Source organism: Paramisgurnus dabryanus, chromosome 20, assembly GCF_030506205.2.
Source record: "Paramisgurnus dabryanus chromosome 20, PD_genome_1.1, whole genome shotgun sequence".
Lineage (NCBI taxonomy): Eukaryota > Metazoa > Chordata > Actinopteri > Cypriniformes > Cobitidae > Paramisgurnus > Paramisgurnus dabryanus.
Genome location: NC_133356.1, coordinates 5,121,336 through 5,146,011, shown reverse-complemented (window position 1 = coordinate 5,146,011; position 24,676 = coordinate 5,121,336). Strand labels below are relative to the sequence as shown.

The following is a 24,676-nucleotide window of genomic DNA, read 5'->3' as shown; positions in this document are numbered from 1 at the left end:
GTGGAATTGTATTTTGCATTCAAACGAACAGTGCTTTCTAGCGCCTCCCCTTTCCAAATGCGTGTTGCAACTACGGTAGCCGTTATGTAATCGCTGATCTCCTTGTCCGTTGCAGCTGGTTCACGTGTTCTGAATGAAAACGCGTTGTGGTAACGCGTTGGTAGGCTAGTGCTTTTTGTCCCTCTCTGCTATTATAGTTTATCAATATGGCGGAATGACATGGAAACCTCCTTGGACTTACCCGTTCAATGAAAGTAAAGAGAAGAAATTCTAAGCTTACAAAGAAAAATCAGATCACTGGCAGATGTCATTTGACACAAACGAGGACATATTCATGAATAAAGACATTGATTTTGATTAATAAGACACTTAAAATCCTACTTATTGCCCCTTTAACATGGAAGTCGGCATTTTGTGCCACCATGTTTTTACAGTAGCCCCCCATACGCAAAAAAAAAAAAAAAATTTAAATATACAAAAAATGGCCAGAAAATATATGTGCTGAAATATGTGAACAAAAATGTATTTTTCACCAATATATTTTTGACAATTTTTTTATATCTTAAAATATATTTAAATAATATATTTAAAAATATTTTTTTGTCGTATGGGGGGAGCTGCTGTAGAAACATGGTGGTCTTTATATTCACATCGCATTAGAAAAACATTGTTTTTAGGTTTGAAAAAGTTACAATTAAATATATTTTCAACTAAAAAAATACTAAAAAATTATTTATTTTATACATGCACATACATTTTATACTTGTATACGGTTTCAGCAGTAACAACTTAAACAAGCGGCTGTCGTGGTCCACACGTAACTTCCAGTAAACTCCCCTATAAGAATAAATAACAACAAAGTTCTTTAAACGTAGTTTATTTATATAACAAGCAAAAAAACAACACATAGATTACCTAGGAAATCAAAACATTTGTTATTTTTGACGAGGTATTTGTTCAAGAGATCAGTTTAGCAACTAGTCAGACCATTAAAAAAATGAAACCATAAGTAAAGTTTGGACCAGACGTGTATCGCGTCAGCGCACGTGCGTCAGATCAAAGACAAACCGTCTATACTTTATACATATTATACAAACGTATATTTTGACAGGATTTTTTTTTGCTTTATTGGTTGTACAATTAGTAATGTATTTGTTGCCCCATAAATACTTTCTGAAATATATGCTAATATATGATGGTTAAAAGTTAAACTTAATATATTTTCAAATAAAAATATATTTAATTAAGCTTTACTTTCAACAAAATGTATTACGCATGTATTTCAAAAATATTTTTGGCCAGAGAAGCGCATTTTAATCCTTGAATTTTGGCCAGAGAAATGAGCTGTGTACTGAGCCGTTGGTTGCGATTCACAGTCTCACCTCTAGATGGTGCTAAAAATCTACACACTGCACCTTTAATGCTGCCTGCGAGTGATTCTGGGCCGTATGCTCTAAACTTCTGCTTGTTTTACAGCCGACACGCTCATCGTCTGAGAGTATATGTTCCCGACCTGGTTCAAGCATACCTGGCTCACCGGGTCACACTTTATATGTAAGTATATCAGTATAAATACACAATCTTTCCACACAATCTGCCATTTTTCTCGCATTACGCAGTAGTTTTTATTTATACTTCACATGCATTTACACATGTAGATCGCCAGTAGGCAATGTCCACGGGCATAGTTCAGTATTAAAATCACAGCGCTTGTGGTTCACGTAGAACTGATTGTGTTTTTACCTTTTTTGAGATGTGCGAGTAGCGGCGTAGGGTTGGCATCTATGCGTAGGCTGCGGCATACTATCGACACAGAACTAGAAATTGGGCTTTACAGTCCAAACAGTTTATTTTATCATATTTGTTTCTGACCCATACTTGTTGTAGAAACTGCACAGCTGTGTTTTGAGAGCTTATGTTGTGTGTTACATGTAGCTGTGTAAACTTCTTTCTGTATATATTTGTGTGTTTCTTTCCTCCTAGGCAAAAGTAGACAATGAGATCCTTGATTACAGAGATTTAGCAGCCATTCCCAAAGTCAAAGCCATTTATGACATTGAGCGTCCAGATCTGATCAACTATGAGCCTCTTTATACCACATCACTGGATGAGTCGGAGGAAAGAGAGAGTGTGGGAGAGGTAACGAGATGTCCAAAAAAGAAATAAAAATAGCATTTTTAGGTCTCACAGAGTCGACGCCGCTCCAGAAAGAGGCAATTAAATAAGTCTGCTTTAAGATAATTCATTTTGGCAAAATTCTGAGCTTTGCATTTGTTTGCTATCCCAGAATGCAATGCGGTGAGCTTGCATTGCTGCAGAGTTAAGATTTTTGAGAAAGCCAAGTTTGTGCTTTCAATATTGACAGTAAGAATAGCTTGATTTAAATGTGTACTGTGTCATCTATTATGTATGGATGTACTAAATGTGTACTTACAAACTGCTTACAGTAGTCCACATTAATAATTTTTCTCTCATATTCAGCAAACACACGTGTACTTTATTTATACAACATCATCTTTTAACAGCTCCAGAGCTCCAGGAGAGAGTGTTCACCCAAGCCAGATGACAGAGTAAGTTAGTCACATGATCTTTCATCTGTGCAGTAATAGGCCTCCAAATCTCTCATTTATACCTACCATGTTTTATGTCTATTTGTTTATAATTTTTATGCATATTCTTATTGTAATACAATAATTTGTATTTAAAATTAACATCACAATACTTTATTTTGTTAAATGTCGAATTCGCCTTCTTAGATCACTGTAAAGAAAATGCAGGATGGAGTTAAAACAACTTGGTTTTGGGCAAGTCAATTCAACCTACTATTTTAGGTTTTGACCTGTAATAAGTTGACATAACTTATAAAAACCAGTTGAAATAGTGTAACTTAATTTGTTAAGTTAAAGTAAGATAAAAATATATGTTGGTTTGACAAAATGAATTTTTTTACAGTGATGTTAGATGTTGCTCTTATGTTATATTTTAAATGCTTTCTCGTTTATGTATTTATTTAATCACAGACAGTGTACAATAATAATATGTAAAATGTGCCAGATTTTGCCAGTATTGGCTAATTTTTACCCATAGTCCCTAGTTGCTTCACTGTAAAAAATACTTTGCTGCCTTAAAAATTTTAGTTGAATCAACTCTGATTTACAAGTCATTTCAACTTAATAAGTATTTATCTTGACTAGAGATGAGTTGTTATAACTACATGTGAGTTAATTTAAGTTGACTTTTCTCAACTATATTTTTATAAGTTGTGACAACTAATCTCTGTAAATCTGAGTTGATTTAACAAAAAATTTTAAGGCAGCAAAGTTTTTTACAGTGTTTGAATAAATGATAAATGCTTTGTATAAATGCATTCTGCATTCAGAAAAAGTAATAAATGTTTTGATTGTGTAGTGAAGTATGACCCAAGTTTTGTCTATTCTAATTTTTATTCAATAATCAATTGCAAATGTGTTTGACAAATAACATCTTTTGTTTTGACTTGTTTATTTCGTCTTGTTTCAGACCAGGTCACCTACACCGACTGATGTAAGTCAGATTTAGATTCAGTCAATGATAATGTCTTAAAAATGTTATATAGCACTTATTCTTTCTTATTCTTTAGGGCAGTAGAGAATATAAAGAAAAACTACTTAAACAACTCGGACATAACTAACTTAGTAAACCGAAATACATTTAAACTTTTAATAATTTTTTCATATTAAAAAAACTACAGTTTGACATCTAATTTTGTGTTAAACGTGAAATCTTATCATGTTATTTATCATGTAATGATAGTTTGAGTTGAGTTGAATTTGACAGTACACACTAAGTTGTTTAAATTATACTTTAAATGTGTAAAATTACTTTGATAGTTCAATGAATATCAGAAATGTAAAAGCTCCAGCTTTAAAATGGATGTGAATGTTAACATCCTGTTAACACCCCCATACCGCAAAAAGTCTATTTTTAAATATATTTTTAAATATATTGAAATAATATACAAAAAGGCCAAAAAAATATTTGCTGAAATATATTTTGGAATATGTTTACAAAAATATATTTTTCATCTATATATTTTTGGGCAATTTTTTTTATATTTTTTTAATAAATACATTTTAAAGCTTCAAAAAATATTTAGCCCTCCATATATATTTTAATCCATGAAAATATATTCATGACGCAATGGGAAAAAAAAAATTCTTCATACAAACAGTTTTTTAAAGGTTCAAATTAAATATATTTTAAACTTCAAAAGTATACTTATTTAGCATATATTTCAAATATATATTTTGCAAAAAATACATTTTGCCACATGGGATGTAAAATTAGAAATGTATTTGGTTGCCCTTGAAATGTGTCCAAATTCAAAAATATATTCAATTGAGCATACTTTCTACAAAATGTATTTAGCATATATTTAAAATATATTTTTGGCCAGAGAAATTAATTTTTTTATGCCAGGTGGCACATTTGTATACAAGGCGTTATTGCAAAATAAAGATGCTAAGAAAGCTCATTTGCAGCGATGCCATAGCACTATTTTGGTTCCCCAACAACTATTTAAAGGAACCATTTTGTTCTTTTGAAATGTTTTTAAAGGGATAGTTCACCCCAAAATGAAAATTCTGTCATCATTTACTTAACCTCATGTTGTTATAAACCTGTAGTCATTCTGCTGAACTCAAAGCATTATATGTAATGAAGCAGGAAACAGAAGCACCATCGACTTCCATAGTAGGAAAACAATACTACTATGGATGTCAATGGTGCCTACAGACAGTTTGGTTATAAACATTGCTCAAAATATCTTCGGCAGAACAAAGAAATGTTTGTTACAACATAAGGGCGAATAAATGATGACAACATTTTCATTTTTGAGTGAACTATCCCTTTAAAGGTTATTTATGCAACATTACAGGCTGCTTCAAAATTTTAGGAACATTTATTAAGTGTATATAGCTTGAAATATTTCCTGTTTTTGTCTTTCAGGGTTATTATGATATGAGAGAACGCATTCTCCATAGGTCTACAAGTCAGGGCTCCATCGGCTCACCCATTTACAGCCGCTACAATTACACACCAGCCCTGTCTCGCTCACCACAACACTTCCACAGACCTGGTGAGTTACATCCTCACACATAAACACTAAAGTTAGTGTAGTCTGATTGGTTTGTGTGTTATAAATTCTTTCTCACCCCAGTATCCAGATTTAGTTATCCCAGGTCTTCTTAAAAGCATTTTAACTCACCTAACCATTGACCTTGTTTCTGATTGGAGGCACTGAGCCATCCAGCGGTCGGAGTTCTCCAGGTGCCAGCACCCCTCCTCTCTCTCTGACCCCTAAACATTTTCACCTGCCAGGTACTGTAGGAGTCTTCAAGTGGCCCTGTCAATGTCCAGCTGTCTGTCAATCTCAGCATGCATCTCAAAGCACATTTTCACAACACTTTGCTGTATCTTTTTACTGTATGTCTACTTGTCTTTCTGTCTTAAAGGAATATATAAAAACAATTGAACACCTGTTGTGTAATGCATCTGAAAGCTGTTTTCAGACTCACAATACAGTCTTCACAATAGGACATATGTTGAATTGTAAATTTGAGTTTTCAAAGTGTGCGAAAAAAGTTTTTGGTCTGTCTATGTGCAGTTTGTTTGTTAAAGTCTTTATATTCTGTTGTTTCTGTTGATATTATGTGTAATTTCTGTATGGACATTCTGAAAACTTGTAGTTATGCTACAAGACAAACCTCACCATTACTATTGCTCATGTTGTCGATATTACATTTCTATGTTTATGAGATTAATACTTAAAGTAGTGATGTACGATATTTAATTTATGCAGTGTAAAAATGCAGCATTTTTATCAAATCAACATATAGTTTTAGGTTACTTTAACTTAAAAGATTAAGTTAAACAATTTCAACTTGTTTTTATAAGTTATGTCAATTATCGCAGGTAAAAACTTAAAATAGTACGGTGTTTTAACTTCATGCTGCATTTTTTTACAGTGTGCTGATATTCAATATGCCAACAATTTTTAAATAATTTTAGCTGATAGTCGATGCTGCACTGTAAAAGTTTAAAGTTTGATGGACTTAAAAATTACTTTAATTGGTAACACCTACCAAAATTAAGTTGTTTTTCTCTTAAAGTACTCCTCAATTTTAAGTTGAAATTTTACCATTGAAAGTAATTTTTAAGTTAATCCAACTTTTAACTTTTTACAGTGTGATACGGATATAAGCCAGCAAAACCTGGGCAAAAACTGTAGCTTGTATCTTTGTCAGAGTTCCAGATTTTATTAATTAATTTATTTTAACAATAATTAGATTAAATAAATAAAAAAACGGGCCATAGGGCCGCACCATTAATCGAAAAACTAATTTGGATTACAATTACAGGTGAAATTATTCAATAATCACAAAAATCCTTAATTACAGCTATGCATTTGGCTCACTACTGTGCGTTTCTGGGAAGTATGTTAGATAAGTCCTTTAGCCATTCGTTTTGGATTTTTTAATAACAACATAATTATTTGTTATTTACATTATATTATTTAGCTTTGGATGTTTAGACTTTACCATGCAGCTGCTACGCAGAAAGTTATAAAACATTTCAAAACTTCAATGTACAGCCTAGTAATCATCAATAATAATTGCATTTACAATATCAAGGCGAATAATCGGCAATTTAGTGAATTAAATATACACACAATTACTATTTTTAATATCGACGTGCTGAAATATTGTGCATCTCTATTTTAACATGCTTTTTTGTAACCGGAAAATTGTTTGTGTCTTTCAGATCAAGGGATAAACATCTATAGAAAACCACCGATCTACAAACAATACGGTACAGTTCTTCAGACTCAGCACATTAACATTAAATAACGATTAGATTGTACATTTTGAGAGATTTTATAGCATTGCATTGTAAAAATCACATTTGGCTGAGTGCTTAAATGCCAATATTTATTACAAAAATGATCTGCAACCTTTTTAATGGACCGCTTTTAAATGACAAAGCAAAATGTTTTATTATTGCAAGCATTAATGCACTTATGTCTAACAGCTCTCTTGTTTAAAGCTGTAAATCATATATAAAGTTATCTATGCTTGTGTGTTCAATATGTAAAGGCTGCATGGTCTAATGCTGACTGACTCATAACAGTAAACAGTTGCTCCTGTGTAAAGTGCTAAATAAGTAAAATAAAAATGATTAATCTTAACAAGTATGTGGTAAACAGCTTCAGGTGGCATAAATGTTTTGTTAAAGAGGACAAACTAGTGAAAAGAGATTTGATCACATTCAGTGAATTCCAAAATATTTTCACCTTAGGTATAGTATGTATGTCTTTTTACCATATTTCTATGTTTTGTTTGTTTTTTATTTTGGAAACTGTGAGTCGCTTCACCTCATTAATATCTGCTTGTGTGCTATTGAACCACGTCAATGTAAACATGTAAGTACTGTTTGAAGTCTTCTCAACTGAGCCTATTTCACTTTACATATGAATCAAACAATCTTCATTTAAAAATGAGCTTTAACCCATAATCACCGTAATATCAAACCTTGCAAATATAGTTGTTGCAAGACAGACCTGTTCATATCTTCATAGTAGGGGAGAGCAGGGGCGAAAGTACAATTTTTCAGAAAAACTAAATTTTTAAAAGATAATGTTATAGACAGAGATATATTTTTGCTTTGGTGTGGTCTATCAATACCAGGTGGAATTAAAAAAATGTAAAACGACTTCAGTATAATTTCACTTTAAACATAAGTCGTGAAATGTTACTTTCAACCCCACCTGCAGGGATGAAAGTAACACACAGGTGGATAAAAAAAGTAACACAACAACCCAAGATTGATTTTTGTGTTACACGTGTTTTTATTAATTATACATGACTATGACCTCGTTAATATGTAACTGCAAACATATTTTGTAATTTATCTTTGTTTATTTTATTTTTAAATTTCAGTTTTATCAAAAAGCAACCAACAGTACAAACTTAAATTGTTGATAATAAAACATGTTTTCAACAGTTTTAAGACTATAAAATCAAATCAAATCAAATTAGAGTAATATACATTTTTTAACATATACAACAATATTAGCAACAGGATCTCCTCACATTTAAACACAATTTACTTTTATTTTGAAAAACTCAGAGAAGTGAAACTTTATGATGTGTTAGGTCACTAAAAAACCTGTAGATTGATCACTGTTGCAACACATGAAACGAGAAACACAACGCGTTATAAGAAAAATATGGCCGCTTTAGGAATTTATTTTTCATGGTTAAATCTACACGCGGAAAACAGTGAGTAAATAACGCAATTAAATAACTGCATTACTTTTGCCCCGGTTCTCCCCTACTTGTAACATACTGAGCGCCTCATTCAGGGTGTCCACTGTCATGGGAAAACACCATTAATTTCCAAGTATTTCTTACTGTTTACATTAAATATACAGTTTTCCCAGTGTGTTCTGCTGCAAATATTTCATCTTTTAAATATTATGCTTTGTATGGAAGCCCATTTCCGCCATGTTTGGGTAAAATTTTTAGATTTCCTAAGTCATAATAATGACATAATAACTCATTATTTCGACTAAGTATCTCATTATTATAAGATACTAAGTCGAAATAATGACTTACCTTCTCATTATTATGAGATACTAAGTCATTATTATAATAAAAATGTCTCATTATTTTGAGATACTAAGTCGAAATAATGACTTAGTATCTCATAACAATGAGAAACTTTCTCATAATAATGACTTAGTATCTCATAATAATGAGAAACTAAGTCATTATTTCGACTAAGTCATTATTATGGTATACTAAGTCATTTTTATGAGATACTAAGTCATTATTATGAGATACTAAGTCATTATTATAAGAAAGTTTCTCATTATTATGAGAGACTAAGTCGAAATAATGACTTAGTTTCCCATTATTATGAGATACTAAGTCAATATTATGAGATACTAAGTCAATATTATGAGATACTAAGTCATATTATGAGATACTAAGTCATTATTATGAGAAAGTTTCTCATTATTATGAGATACTAAGTCATTATTATAAAAAATGTTTCTCATTATTATGAGGTACTAAGTCGAGATAATGAGTTATTATGTCATTATTATGACTTAGGAAATCTTAAAATTTTACCCAAACGTGGCGGAAATGGGCTTCCATAACTTTGTGAGTGCTTGTGTAAAGAAAAGTTGCCCGCTCCCGAACATTAGGATAATAATAAAAAATTGTACCTCACATATACAGTATAAAGTAAAATTAAAGAATTCTTTGAGAACTTTCATGTGAAGTTAAATAACACCCCAGTATTGTTCATCAAGCACTGACAACATTAGGCTCCATCTTAAACTGATGGCCATTCTTCAATTCATGATAGCCGTCCAGAGATACACCATAGCATACTGTAAATCTCACAGCCTATATTAACAATATTAGATATATGTTTTAAAGCCAGTGAGGGTTTGTCACATTGCTGCATGACTTATTTTGGCTAAAATATGGAAGCTGTGCATGTTTCCCAGCATGCCGGCATATAACCAATAATCTCCACTCGTCATAAAATTATCATTTTAGTAGTAAGATATGAACGTTTAGATGGGAGTGGGTGGTATGACCAAAGTATTCATCATAGTGGCATATACTGTATTATATCACAATATAGTTGTTATTCTTGGAAATTTAGTTTAAAAACGGTTTATATAATAACCACATGGCAAAATAAAGGTTTTTAAAGGGTTCCTCATAGCGATGCAATAGAATAACCACTTTTGGTTTGCCAAAGAACCTTTTCAGTCAAAGCTTAAATGTTTGTGCACATGTGATTACACAAAGCACAAATTATATCTATTAAAATGTAAAAAACACATACGTCACCATCCTTCACTTGACCTGTCATACCGCCCAGCCCTAGCAGATAATAAACAGCTTTAAACTCATAACCATTTGCCTCATATGGCTGAAGTAGCATTTCTGATGGTTTGGACGCACTTGTCCTGATGGTCCGGCTCCACCCGTTTATTGATCTAGATTCAGCTGCTTTTGCAGCCCAGAGCAAGTCGGCTGATGACATCATCAAATCGGCCAAATTCCCCTCAGCGTACGCCCCGGGTCCAGACAGCCCAGCAAAGACAGAGACCGACAACTGGTCCTTCCACATCTCTCATGCTGTCTTAGGTACTGTGGTCAACCGTGATACATGATCTGTTTTCATAGTTCACCCAAAAATGTAAATGTTAGGATCAGTTACTACTTTTTTTCTGTTTGAAGAGAGACCTTTGTAGAAAATAAACAATTTGGGTTAAAAAAAAACACAGTGGCGAGTCAATTATGACACACCCTACTGGAAAATCCAACCATAAGCTGGTAGCTGGTTTAAGGTGGCAGTAGCTGGTTTAAGGTGGCAGTAGCTGGTTTAAGCTGGTCCTCCCAGCCTGGCAAAGCTGGGTGACCAAAACACAGACCAGCTTGCTACACAAGCAATACCAGCTAAAACCAAGCTGGGGACCAGCTAAAACCAGCTTATGCTGGATTTTTGAGTAGGGCACACTTTGGAAAAATGCTGGGTTGTTTTTTCACCAAGAGTTGGGTCAAAAAGGAAGGAACCCAACCCATTGGGTTGTAATTTAACCTATGCCGGGTTTTTTTATTTTTATTAATTTAACGCTTTGTTGAAAAAAAACATTATTTGAGTGCATTTTGATTTTTGAGTGAACTATTTCATTAACCCCTTCTACCAAACCCAGACAAATGAGCTGAGATTTGAGTCAACAGATGGCAGTAAAATACTACTACTATTATCCCAGTTATTTTTGTTTTCTTTTTAAATAGTTTATTTTTACAAAAAAGTTTATTAAAACTGAGTACTGAGATTGACTTCAAACATTTGTGTCGTCTGTCTTTATGTAAATGTTTGTCTTTGCTTTCTATGATACACAAACTTCCTGCATGTTTATTTTAAATAGTGAATGTGTTGTAGACACAGAGCTATCATGAGGTATAATCCTGATTGTAATGAATGCATCATAGACTGGATTTGTAGTCCGTCTGTCTGACCTCAGGTGTTTTTGTGTGTATGAACATGGCCAATTAATGTGAATTGCTTTTGATCTGTTTAGGGACAGACGGGAGGAGAAGATCGAGAGAAGAAGATGAGTTGGAGCAGCACAAACGCAGACAGCTTCAGGAGGAACATCTCAACAAAGTTAAGAGCTGTCTAATGTAAAATAAAGACAATGGCGTTCGATAAACATCCGTTTATTTACTGATGTTTACTTCCTGTGATTGTAGATCCAGTCTGGTTTAGGGAAAATGATTCTTAAGGAGGAGAAGGAGAAAGAGATGACCCGCGAGCATCACCCACGGAGCCAGTCAGCACAACGCCACGACCCTGATCAATCTAATGCTAATGCAGGTGAACCGGACTTCCATGACATTAGATTTCAAACGTTACTTTTAAAAAAGGTGCTTCATGATGCCATGGGAGAACCATTTTAACCAGAATGGTTCCATAAAGAACTTTTAACATCTAAATTACCAAATTATTATTTTGCATGTTCTTTGAAGTAAAAATGTTCTTTAGACTATAAAAAAAGATAAGAAATTGTTCTTTTAAGTCTCTTACTTTGTGGAACCAAAAATGGTACTTTTATCGCTGTAAAGAACCTTTTAAAGCTCACGTAACACACGCTGTTTCTGCATTTCTGATGTTAATCTGGAGTATAGAGTAGTATTAAATCCTTTATATCTCCGAAGAGTCTTTAGTTTAATCAGATTTATAAAAGAAAGATTAGCTTTACCGAATCTTTCCGATAACGTACGAAACAATGAAGAAGGAGGAGATATACCGCGGGTGGAGCGAGTACGAGTCATGCAACACTTTATACAACACTTATAACTTATGATTCACTACATGTTCGTGTTATTTATATAATATGCACGCGCATATTTACAACATAAGACAGAAGTCTTACTTACCGCATGCAACTCGTGACCCGGTTGGGAAAATCCAGCGCATCAAACACACACGCAAAACTCCGCTGCGACCCCGGATAATAAACTTTATCATTGTTTTCATAAGGCTGGATTTCTTCTCCTTACATCCAAAAACACATTTCTTCTTTCGTGCCATTGTTGATTGTTGTGTCGCGTGATAAGATGTTTGTAAGGTGTAGCGTCTCCCGCTGATTGACAGGTGGGCGGGGTTTTCCGGGGGAAGTGCCCATATAAAGAAGTGATACGTATAGAAAACCACTGAAACGTCAGCTGAACCTGTAATCGAAAAAACTTTCCGAAACTTGTACGAACCCTGGCGAAGTGCATTCGGCACAGAAATACTCTGTAACACGCCCAACTGCCTCCGCGCGCGCGGAGCTGATACGTCACGTGTTACGTCGTGGGCAGGTTGTAGGTAACGGAGGGAGGGGTATGACAGCGAGCTCATCAGACGTTTCCTAAAAATAAACATTGTTCACGAGTCGCGCGGCTTGAGTCTGAGTTGAGTCTGAAGTCTTTGAGGACGAGTCTCAAGTCGAGTCTGAAGTCACTGTGTGTGCGACTTAAGGCGCACTCGAGTCCGAGTCTCAAACTCGAGTCCCCATCTCTGGTCTTCCCTCATCTCACTTTCTGAATGGATATGGTTTCGTTTCACGTGATAATCTCAATAGCGTGCACGCGTTTGTCCTTTATGGTATTTTGAGCTAGAACTTCACATACGTACTCTGGGGACACCAAAGATTTATTTGACGTCTTAAAAAAGTCTTGTGAAATGTCCCCTTTAATTGAATTGTAATTTCTTTAAAAAGCACATTATGTCCTGTAGTTTGCTTTCATGATAAACATGTACTCCGTTTCTAAACATTGCAGATTCACCCTCTAAAACGGGCTCATTGCCTGGATATGGACGAAATGGACTGCATCGGGTAAGATTTGTGTTCTGATGTTATCTGTGAGACTTGCTGCTGTTGCATTAGTATTTATTTCATGGCAGAATATTGTTTGTTTATTCTGACGCAGCCTCAATCGACTGACTTCACTCAGTATAACAGTTATGGGGATGTTTGTGGTGGAGTGAGAGGTCAGTCTATCTCTCTGTCTTTCTGTCTTAAGTTTATAAAGTTTATAATGATAGCAGAAAGCAATCAAATTTAGGTCTACAGAATACATGCAACTTGGACAGAACCCAAGTAGGGGTCCTAATATTGTATGTACCAAATGTGTAGGTGCAAATGTGTGTGGTTTTTAAAAGGGTGCCACCGCAGAAACAGTTTTTGTATCTTTATTTCTGTGAGTGTATGGAGACAGATGTTATGTATATGAATTATATACCTTTGTGAAGGATTTTTCACATTTTAATAAAAACCTTGTATCTCTTTATTTTTTCTTTTGCAGAATTTCAGGTACGTAGTACACATGACTTCCTCTTTGAATTTGCAAATCCATATACTGTGATGCATGCATGTGATACTGAATTCTTACTGAAATATTATTTGTAAATTATTTTAAAATGGTGACCTATTTGTCTAAAGTGCATCCTTAAACTAATACGTAATCTTCTTTGATAAAAAATAATATTTCTGACATGGTCCTACTGCTGGTCTAATGTTTATCTGTGTGTTTTGTTTCTAGTATGTGCAGGATTACCATCGGTCAGCCACCAGAATGGACAGAGGAGTGTCGATGCCCAATATGCTGGAACCAAAAGCAAGTATCTAATATTTATAATTTTAAAGTCATTTCAGATGTTTTGCCATTTTGTGTTCAAGTCCTCCTGGGTTGTTCATATATACGTAGTGTCTGTGATGTCAGGTGCATTCAAGTCACTTTTGTTGGTGCATGATGGCAGTGTACCCTCTTTTAATTTATTTACAAGAAAATATAGCAAGATTTATTACAGAAAATAAAAAACAAAGAATGCTCTTCGAGTGTGTATGACCTTTTAATTTTTTTATTAATTTTTGACGCCCATGTATATTGTAACATTGAATAATCATTTTTATATTGCAGTGGTATCACTTTTTTGGATTGTAGATAAAAGGCCTGACAACTTTTAGCAACAAATTATGCATCTAACTTGTAAACTCTGGCTTAAAAAATGTTTGAGTTTTCTATACAATTTTCGGAAATATAGTCTATCTGACAATTTATCCAAATTAAAAGACCATAAGTACACTAGCTTTTGCTTAAACTTTCACCATTCTTGAAACTCAGATATATTAGATTTGCTATACTCCAGGCTGTATTTCAACAATTCAAAGCTTTACTTTTGCAGAACTGTGTATGACTTTTTGTTCAAAAGCATGTTGTTGTTTTTTTTAAAGATATATCCGTACGAAATGCTCATGATAACCAGCCGAAGTCGCTCGAAACTGCCCAGAGATGTTGACAGAACTCGACTAGAGGTACAGATTAAAATATGAGACACAAAACACCAAACCAATAATATAACCTACAGATATTGGTGTGTGATGAATTCAGTGGAAATCTTTCCAGTCCTGTTTTTTTTCTCATTATATTATTAGATAATATAATGCATAAATTCCCCTTCTGTGATTTATACTTTATTTACCTGTTTTCTAGCGCCATCTGGCTCCAGAGATGTTCTTTGAAATCTTTGGGATGGAAATTCAGGAATTCGACCGCTTACCTCTTTGGAAACGTAATGAACTGAAGAAGAAAGCCAAACTCTTTTAAGCAGGATATAAGGCATTTACATTATGTATCATGTATGTTTTAATCTCTCTTGTTCGCTCTCTATGGACGTCAAAGCTATAATCCAAAACTATAGCCGCAGAAAATGTCAGTGCAGAAATATCATCAGTTTGTTTTGATTGAAGGGTCTTAACATATATACATATAACAGTAGTTTTGTCTCTATCATTTCCCCGATCCAAAAATAAGTCTTCCTCATGTTCTTCATTTTTGTAGGATATCTTAGTAAATTTTACTCATGCAGGTAAGAATGTTGTCTTATAATCTGAATCATTGTAAGTTACACTGTCAGAAAAAAATGGTTAGAAATGATCCCTAGCTATCACTGGGGCCGTTCCCCCTTCAAAATGTACACCTTTTTACTTAAAGAGTTCATATTAGTACCTCAAAGGTACATATTGGGATGTATACATATCTGTACCTAAAAAAGGAATGATATAGCATTGTTCGAAACTATGTTCATGTAACATAAAAGCTAGAGGGGCAGATTCAAATCTGCCCATATGGCTCCCTATGAGGTCTCACTGCATTTCCATTTTTCACCACAAATTTAAATGTGAAAAATGTGGGGGCGCTGTTGAGCTCGATCATCATACAAACAGTAGCCAACCGAGCCATGCGCTCAATTTCCAAACATATTCATCTCACTTTACGTAGTCAATAAACTCTGAGAATATTTGTGGAAAAATATTACACACATTTACGATTTTTTAAGAGTTTTGTATTTTTAAGCAGATTAATATTTTGGTGGGGCACTGCCCCATTTGCCCATAAAGACGAACTGCGCCTGTATTAGGACCTGTTTTTAAGGGTTCTGCCCCAGTGACAACTTGGGACCATTTGGTGTATAGTCTGTTTAGTGTCCCACTAAAAAATTTAGTTTTCTTCACTTTTCGTTCAGGGGATGATTGTAGATGCTACGCTGTGTGTGCCTGTGTCTCTTTGTACCCGTTCATGTAAAAGTTTCATATGCTTTTTAACTTAATCCATATTGCCACTAATCCATATATTTACCCTGTACTATTGTACCAGCCTCTGGATTTATTAAAGAAATAGTTTACACTGAAATGAAAATTCTTTCATTATTTACTTCCCTCAAATAATTTTAGACCTGAACGTTAAGGGGCTGATGTTTGGACAGGGCTTAAGCCTAGTCTAAAACTAAAATACTTGTTTGTAGCGAAAATAACTTGCACTTACATATCTTAAAATATATCCGTGCCATTGTTATGTCTCAAGATGCACACCAGTAATGTTTTTTTTTTTTAAGGTATGTTTGTCCTAATATAACTAGGCCTAGTTCAGGTTTAATCTAGGAAACCGCCCCTAAGTGTTTTAGGATGAATAAACACCATATGGGCTTGAAAGGACATGAGGGAGAGTAAACAATGACAGAAGTTATATTTTGGGGGAACTGTGCAGTGTGTTGTTTGTATCCGGTGCAGAAGTAACACACTTCATCTGTCTGATTCTACTGCTGATCTTCTGTCTCTTATATACTGTATATTTAAATGACACAATACAAAGTTAAGGTAAAAAATGAACTGCATTTGACTTTTTGATGAAGAGTTTAAACGCGCACTGCCAACTGTATTTCTGAATAACAGGAAATATTTTAACTTGGAAAAACCAAAAGGAAAAGAGCTTCAGTTCCCAGCAGTTTTAAAATATATCTTCATTAATCAAATCTGACAGATTACTGTATTGTGTTCAGTCCTTCATGCACAGTTCACTGGAATTACGGGCATTGAATTTGTAGCAGGACCAAATCAAAACAGAAACTCGGATGGAAACATTCCCATTAAACACAAACAAAGTAAAATGACAGGTTTGAATAAAAGAAATAGATCCGCTTCCTCTGTCTCTCTCTCTTTCTCACACATGAGCATATAAACATAACCAATAAAAAAAAATCATACCGCACACTGCCACAAAAAATGGTCCCAAGTTATAACTGGGCAGGTACCCTTCACATATATATATATAAATATATATACACACACACACACACACCATTTAGGCACAGATATATATATATACATTTGGTAACAATATGTATCTTTGATGTACTAATATGAACTCTTTAGATGCAAAGATGTACTTTTTGAATACCACCCCAGTGACAGACCATTTTTTAACATTTTTCCTGACAGTATACTGAATCAAATTGTAAAATTTTTAACATATGGACATTGTTTCCTTTTTTTTACAATATTAAGTGGCCATGGTGTAAATAATTGTACTATTTTAGTGTGGGAAGATTGCACAGGCACTAAATGTATCATTTTAATATCATGGTATTCAGGTTAAATGATGCGTATAGGAGCATCGAATTTTTATTTCACATATATTCAACATATGTTTCACAAATAATGCTTTGATGAGTTTCATAACACCATGAATCAGTAATACTTTTAATCTTAGTCATTATATATTGTGAACAATAACATTCATATCAAAGAAAACTGTTTCCAGAAATTAAGGAAAAAGAGGATAAAAACAACAACAACAAAAACCAACAGAAAGGGTATGCATTTATACTCAAAATAAAGAGGAGGAATTTAAGTCTTTGTTCGCTTTGCAGTTTGAGAGTCTTTGTAAGTTTTCAAAATAAATCTTCATGTCAGCCTTGAGATGGGGTGATATTGGATATCATTTCAGACCATTAACATTTGTTTATATGTTATTTACCAAGTAATATTATAAGATTTAACATAAACACATGCCTCTTATACCTTTTTTTGTCATAATAAAGAATAACATCTCTTTTCTCTTAATTTGGATTCCATATAGCATATTAAATAAACATTCCACATCAATCCAGAAGAATTTAAAGGTGTGGCGGAGGATTTTCTCGAATTTTAGAAAAAAAAATTCTCCACTTTTTAAAAAAATGCAATTGCGCAACAATCCTGATTGACAACTAGGAGGACCAATAGTCTTGATGATCCACCTGGAAAAAGAAAATCCTCTGCAAAACCTTTAACATACATAATCAAAAAATGTATATATAGTTTCGGTATAAATTTTACAGAATACATTCAGAAAGATAATTTTTATATTTTTTTTAGAAAATGGTTTGTTGGATAAATTTTATGTATTATTTTAGAGTATATTTCGTTAAATTTATAATTGATACAATCTTTGTTATTATAAATTTAAATCAATCTCCAATTAATATTTTCAAAATGGTCATTCCAAAAGATTTTATGTCAAAATGTCGCAGGACAGTGAATCAAACATCTCAAAAATGCATTATTACATTAACTGTCTGTACATCCAACAAAATCTTGTTTTTTGCTATATCAGTGGTTCTTTATCCTAAACCTGTGGAACCACGGCACATCATGGGCAATTTGTATATCTGACATTTAACTAATATTTTCAACAAATTACTCTTTTAAATCATCATCAGCGAAGAGATTCGTGAAGTGAACAGGACTTGTGGAGGACGGAAAATGACTTAAGTGTATATAAATTAATAAATACATAAATACGTAAATAAATACATAATAAATGTAGATATACGTTAATAAATATGTAAAAAAAATTATGTAGATATATGTAAATAAATGAATGAATAAATGCAGAAATAAATAATTAACTAAATGAATAAATAAATGTAGAAATGCATAAATAAATGTAGAAATAAACAAATAATTAATTAAATGCATGAATAAATAAATGCGGATATTAATAAATAAATAAATAAATCGGTTTTGCACCATTTCATTGATTTCTACATTTATTTATGTATTTCTACATTTATTTATTTTTACATTTATTTATGCATTTCTACATTTATTTATTTATTTATTTATTTAATCACTTATTTATTTCTGCATTTATTCATTTATTTATTTCCGTATGTCTACATTTATTTTCTTATTGTTTTATTTACTTACATATTTCTACATTTATTTATTTATTTAAGTATTTCAGTATTTATTTATTTATATACACTTAAGTCATTTTTTGTCCTCCATACTGGAAGAGTTCTCCCTTTCCATCCTGCAGGTCTCTTGTAATAACATGAGCCATGCAGTTACAAATTTCCTAAACGTATAGCCTTCTTTCTGATGAGCAGATACTGAGTTTCTTCACTAGAGGGAAGCGTTTCATTGTAGTGCACTCAGTTCTCAACAAACATCAAGCTCTCAAGAAGATAAGAGCCTTGTCTAACGTTCGCAGCTCTTTGCATTGAATCAGTGCAGCTTCATGTGACCTCTTAGTCCTTATCAGTTGACCTTTGTGTAAAATACAAACACTTCAATTATGCATAAATTAGTGTGGTAAATCACAACTCATAAAACTGTCATTAAGGTCAGGATAGACATTCAAGTTAATTAGTAAAAATGGCACCAGTAAATCACCATTAAACTGTCAAAAGCTAAATGACGCATTTAGCAACATTGTTAAGTGTTAGGGAATCTATCCGGTTCCTTAAGATGACTTATCTCTATCATATATATCTTTAAAAAACTTTAATATAGTGCATAAACACTCTTAATAATAAAGCATAAAGGTTTGTAATAATATAATGGTGACGTACACATGATGTGGTTTCAGGTACAGGTCATTTAGCAAGCATAGCATTACTGAATGTTAGCTTATTCTTGTCCGACCCCTTCTTCTGTCAGCATTCACTCATCCACACAGATGTTATAAAAGTGAAGTGGGTGTGTTTGTGCCAGACAGTAATCAATTTTGTGGCTCCTGTGTGTCCTTGCAAGTTCTGCTATTAGTCCTGTCTTTAATTAAACGCACAGCTAATGTAGCATGACTCAGACTTGTAATAGTTTAGTCCATTTGGCTATCCTTTAAATTGATTCTCCATATCAAAATTACCCCATGATTTACTCAGCCTCAAGCAATCCAAGACACACATGTCCATCATCTTTCAGACGAACACATTTGGAGTTATTTTAGTAAATGTCTTTGCTCTTCCACGCTTTATAATGTAAACAGGGATCAGGGAACAACTTCTGAGTTTAAACCCCAAACACAAGCCTTCACACATGTAATCCACACGGCTCCAAGGGGTTAATAAAGGTCTTCTGGCAGAGCCAGAGAAGTGTCCAGTGTGGCACTGGACCCCCCTGACATCTGACTGGCCACGCCGGGTGCCACCCCAAATTTAATGCTACGTTCACTCCATCCAGTAATTCACTTCCCTTTAATCGGCATGTTTATTTCGACATCTAAGTTGCTTGAGGACATGACGTCACAGATCCATGTCGTTCTTCCGCCACATTAGATTGAACAGAAACCCCCCCCCCAAAAAAAAATTCACAGGTCACAAATTTTGTCCGAACTTCACGAAACTGGACATACAACTTGGACCAAGCCTCACAAAAGTTTTAATTTTTGTCTCGTTTTCCTATCACAGCCCAAACTAAATCTGTGGCGTTGCCGCCAAAACAGGAAGACGTTTATATCTCACGAACGCTTTCACGTATTTTTTGTTAGATTTACTGTGTTGGTCTGGACTGCCGCCTTGACAGGCTTCGCTATCCATTCCCACCGATAGCTCGCATGCACAGCCAGAGATTAAATGAGTGCATATTCACGTCTTTTTGCCTTAAACGGACAAATGCTCATATGTTAAAATAGCTGTCTTTGTGAGTTTCATAGTAAGCAATTGGTTACTGTGTGTCTTAAACGTATGTAAATAAATTTTATTGCATTCAGTCTTATAATAGGCCTAACTGTTAAAATCTCTGTCATTAAAGTTAATTAAGAATAAGAGAAAATCAATCATTGCTACAGTACTGGGTGACTAACTAACTTCTGTAACTTCGAAAAAAATGATTAATTTCTAGTTACCTCATTGATAATTGATGTGATTTTTTTTATCCATATTTCAAACTTTATACACTATAATAACTAGCTTCCGGTAACGACACCATCTTGGACTCACATGATTACGAGTCACTGAAAAACGTACCCATTGCAACCAACGCTCACTACGCTATTCTCTTGTGAATCGAGTACAAGATGCCATCATTACCCGAAATATTACATATAGGGCCCTATCTTGCACCCAGCGCAATTGACTTTGTCAGTGACGCATGTATCATTCGTATTTTGCGCCGGCGCACAGCGGGGTTTTTCCCTCCACAGATGCACGTCAGCAAACTAGGGAATGAACTTGCGCTCCCTGGGCGGTTCAGCGCAAAAGGGAGGCGTGTTGCGGCGCAAACCATCTCTTATGCTATTTTGCAGTTTCAAAAAACAATTGCGCTACTAACCAAAAAAAACTAGTCTAAAGTCAGTGGCGCGTTGCGCGTGGTTCATTATGCTATTTTAAGGGCGCATGCTTGACCATAATGTATAGCGTGCACAACGCGCATACACATTGCTTATCTAATCTACACAGATGCAACAGTTATTTTTGCAAATCATAAATTGTTACACTTAAAAATATTAATACACGAGATAAGGGGAATCATAGTGGTGAGCATTGTGGTGATAGTTTTTATTTATTCTCATGCAAATAACGATTAAAATATTTTCATAACTTTGTTGTGTGGCTGTATTACGTTTATTTTATGTAAATAATAGTTAAAATGTTTTCATAAGAAACCTTAATGTATAGGAACTTGATTTGTAAGAGTACTTTGGGGTTGGACCTTGCTTGCGTTTCTTGGGTCCGATTTCAAAGCCCCCAAACCCTTTCAGCGGTGAGGGTGGACGCAGCGATGTCCTCTGCTGGCGTCAAATCCTGCGGCAGATCCACCTCCCGTTACACGGCGTGCCCGATTTATGCTGGCAAGCGTGGGATTTCCCCGTACAAGGACGTCGGTCTCCTCGGCTGTGAACCGCTCCTGGCGTGCGCCTGGTAAATCCGTCATAATAATAGCAACCCGCCATGGAACTTGCGCCCTTGCGTTTAAAGGGAATGTTGGCTAGCGTTCTGATTGGTTTATTTGACGTTACGCCCAAACCACACCTATGAATAATGAACCTACTTCAGACCAACCCCTTATTGATTTGCGCCCGGCGCAAGAGTTATTTCTCCCGCCGGGAAAATAGCAACAGCGCCCAAGATCCACCCACAAACTCACTTGCGCGTTGCGCTTCGCACTTGCGTTTCAGATCGTTAAAATAGAGCCCATAGAGTTTGAAATATCGGAAGTTGTTTACTGATCCCTGTTTTCTATCGTTATAAATCTTGGAAGAGCGAGGCCATATACTAAAAAAACTCCAAATGTGATCGTTTGAAAGATGATGGACAGGTGTATCTCCGATGGCTTGAGGGTGAGTAAATCATGGGGTTTTATTTGATATTTGACTGGAGTATCGCTTTAAGGTCACAGAAAGTCTATTTGTGTGTCTCTCTTTCATTGTAAGATCTGAATGTGTTGTATGTTATCTGTCAGATGTTGACCTGGATAAGCAAACAGGTCATAAACAGTCATAAAAAGGAGAGGGTGATGGTTATTGTCCAGAGCAAACCAGTTCAACAGACACAACTCACTTTATTAACTGTGTGCATTCATTCTGTTCTGGCGTTTCTGTGTCTCTCGTTTTGCTTGCATAGCATTATTTTTCTTGCATACAAGGGTCATAAGCAATGCTGTCTCTACTATTCACAAATGTTGGGTGAAAAAGGGATGAGCCCAGCCCCTTGGGTTGTAATAAAACCTATGCTAGGTTGTTTCAACCCAAAATTCTGTTTTTAACCCATTGTTGGGTCAAATATAAAAATTTTCTGGGCTAATTAACCCGACGACTGGGCTTGTCCCTTTTTGACCCAATGCTGGGTTGAAACATAACGCAGAATATTTTAGGTTGTATCTTTATCCATGTAGAAGAGGTGTGAGGGGTTTAATAAATGTCTATAAAGTAAAATGCTATACTATTTGTGGAGTAGGCTATATGTACATACATTTTTTTATGCATTAAATGGCAGTTTCATGGGACAGGGCTAACTGTGCATTCACACCAGACGCGAGTTTAACGATTTGCGTGAGTAGATTACATACAAAGTCAATGCAAAGACTCGATCAGACACATCCTCGCGTGGGGTGATGCGAATGTCGCAATATAGATGACCCGTTTGCCGCAAAAACACGCACTATTTGCCTCAAACGTGTCTTTGCATGACACAAAGTAAAATTCCGCGAGTAATCTAGAGCGAGTAACGCGATGCCCCGCGTTTGGTGTGTACGAAGCATAAAGGGCTTGTTATAGTCGTGCGTATGTCCTACGGCGTAGCAGTGACGGCGTAGGTTCCGCGTAGGTTTTCATTTATACTTTTGCGTGCAAACACACGCGCGACCGCTGGTGGGCAGTATCCACGCGTGTAGCCACAGTAGAAGTGCGACCGTCAGAGAAGAAGAAGCCTGGCAAGTTAACCCACAAACGAAGAAGAAATAGCTACTTGTTGTGTATAATTTGAGAAGACCAGCAATGATGGAAGTAAATAAACTGTGACTTTTATTGCAGTTTGAGTTAAATCAATCCTCAACTTGGCTCATCTTTGTTTTCACAGTCACAAACGGAAATACCTATGACGCAGTTTTTTTACCTGAAGGGAGGGGTTCTGGTGGACCAATCACAGCGCTTGCGGTCTGCGTAGATGACGCGCTGTTAAAATTTTTGCGAGGTGCACATCAGGCTACGCAGAGCTACGCACAGGCTAAGGGGCGTAGAATCTACGCACGACTATAAATCACCCTTAACTGTGCGTTCACAGCAGACGCGGAAGAGGCGGCAAGCGCGAGTGATTTACATGTCAATGCAAAGACACGAATAGGCATCCTGTGGCGCGGTAAGCGTGAATGGCGCGACGCGATTGGTGCGGAACTCGCAGCGCAGAGCGAATTGAGCGTTGCCGTTGGAAACGCGAGACTTGAGAAAATCTGAACTTTGCCGGATATTCACGCTGCATTAACAAAACAGGAGCTAGCTCTAGTAGTGACGTGATTACAGGAAGCGAGCGGAGTCGCAGAATCCCCTCCCATGACGCAAATTTCCACGTGAATGTCTGGAATGACTAGAATGCGGCTTTCATGCGCAAATGAAGCGGGTGAACTCAATATGTTTAACTGTGGGTTCCCACCAGACGCGAGTTCAACGATTTGCGCGAGTAGATTACATACAAAGTCAATGCAAAGACGCGATCAGACGCGTCCTCACGTGGGGCAATGCGAATGATGCGATATGGGTGGCGCGTTTGCCGCGAAAACATGCGCTATTCGCCTCAAACGAGTCTTCGTCCAAATTTAAAAAATCGGGCGAAAAATTCGCATGACACGAAGTTAAATCCCCCAAGAAATCTAAAGCGAGTAACGCGATGCCCTGCGTTTGGTGTGTACGTAGCATAAGCGTCCATCTACACATGAACTATTTTGCCACCTCTACCGCATCTGGTGTGAAAGCACAGTTATCCTAGTCCCAGACTAAAATGCATGTTTAAGATGCCTTAATTTAAACATAAATGTAAAAATATCAGTCCCATTGTTTTGTCTCAGGATGCACACCAATTATGTTTTTATGTAAGGTATGTTTGTAAAAGCTACTTAAATGTGCTAATATAACTAAGGCCTAGACCTGAATTGATCTAAACCCTGTCTGAAAAACTGTCCCTTTATGTCCTTGTAAATTTACCACAATTATTTTATTGTGTCCCAAATTGTCACTGGGGCAGTACCCTTTAAAAAGGGCATACGTAGGTATAGAGTATACATTTTTTACCAATATGTACCTTTATGGTATTAATATGCACTCTTGGGTACCAATATGAACTCTAGGTGCAGTGTACTTTTTGAAAGGGTACCCTAGTGACAGCTATGGACCATTTTTTCTTAAGGTGTATATTGCTTCCGTGTCTCACTTCCAGCCAAAACATCATTAGACTTTAATGACAGCATTGAAAAATGGTTTCTATTTACGTAACCACACAAAGCCACACAATTCATTCCTGG

At 35.3% G+C, this 24,676-nt stretch overlaps 1 protein-coding gene and 1 long non-coding RNA gene across 11 annotated transcripts in view; both read left to right on the top strand.

The window, feature by feature from the left end:
* ablim1a (actin binding LIM protein 1a) overlaps positions 1-17,311 on the top strand; it is a 62,130-nt gene extending 44,819 nt beyond the window's left edge. For 6 of the 10 annotated variants that reach the window (XR_010546959.1, XR_010546954.2, XR_010546956.2 and 3 more), the window contains 15 exons: positions 1,477-1,554; positions 1,984-2,139; positions 2,526-2,570; positions 3,520-3,543; positions 4,987-5,116; positions 5,275-5,358; positions 6,802-6,849; positions 10,083-10,211; positions 11,153-11,238; positions 11,325-11,448; positions 12,900-12,955; positions 13,050-13,432; positions 13,662-13,740; positions 14,354-14,434; positions 14,613-14,671. Coding sequence is in view for 1 of the 10 variants with exons in the window: in XM_065296112.2 (XP_065152184.1) it covers positions 1,477-1,554; positions 1,984-2,139; positions 2,526-2,570; positions 3,520-3,543; positions 4,987-5,116; positions 5,275-5,358; positions 6,802-6,849; positions 10,083-10,211; positions 11,153-11,238; positions 11,325-11,448; positions 12,900-12,955; positions 13,050-13,110; positions 13,425-13,432; positions 13,662-13,736; positions 14,354-14,434; positions 14,613-14,726 (1,299 nt within the window). In the remaining 9 variants the exon portion in view is untranslated. Of the gene's footprint in view, positions 1-1,476; positions 1,555-1,983; positions 2,140-2,525; positions 2,571-3,519; positions 3,544-4,986; positions 5,117-5,274; positions 5,359-6,801; positions 6,850-10,082; positions 10,212-11,152; positions 11,239-11,324; positions 11,449-12,899; positions 12,956-13,049; positions 13,433-13,661; positions 13,741-14,353; positions 14,435-14,612 lie in introns of all 10 variants that reach the window. The other 4 variants (XM_065296112.2, XR_010546958.2, XR_010546961.2 and 1 more) reach the window with 4 other exon arrangements.
* Positions 1-24,676, top strand: part of LOC135786627 (uncharacterized) — a 480,312-nt gene that overhangs the window by 418,520 nt on the left and 37,116 nt on the right. The gene's annotated exons all lie outside the window — the stretch shown is intronic.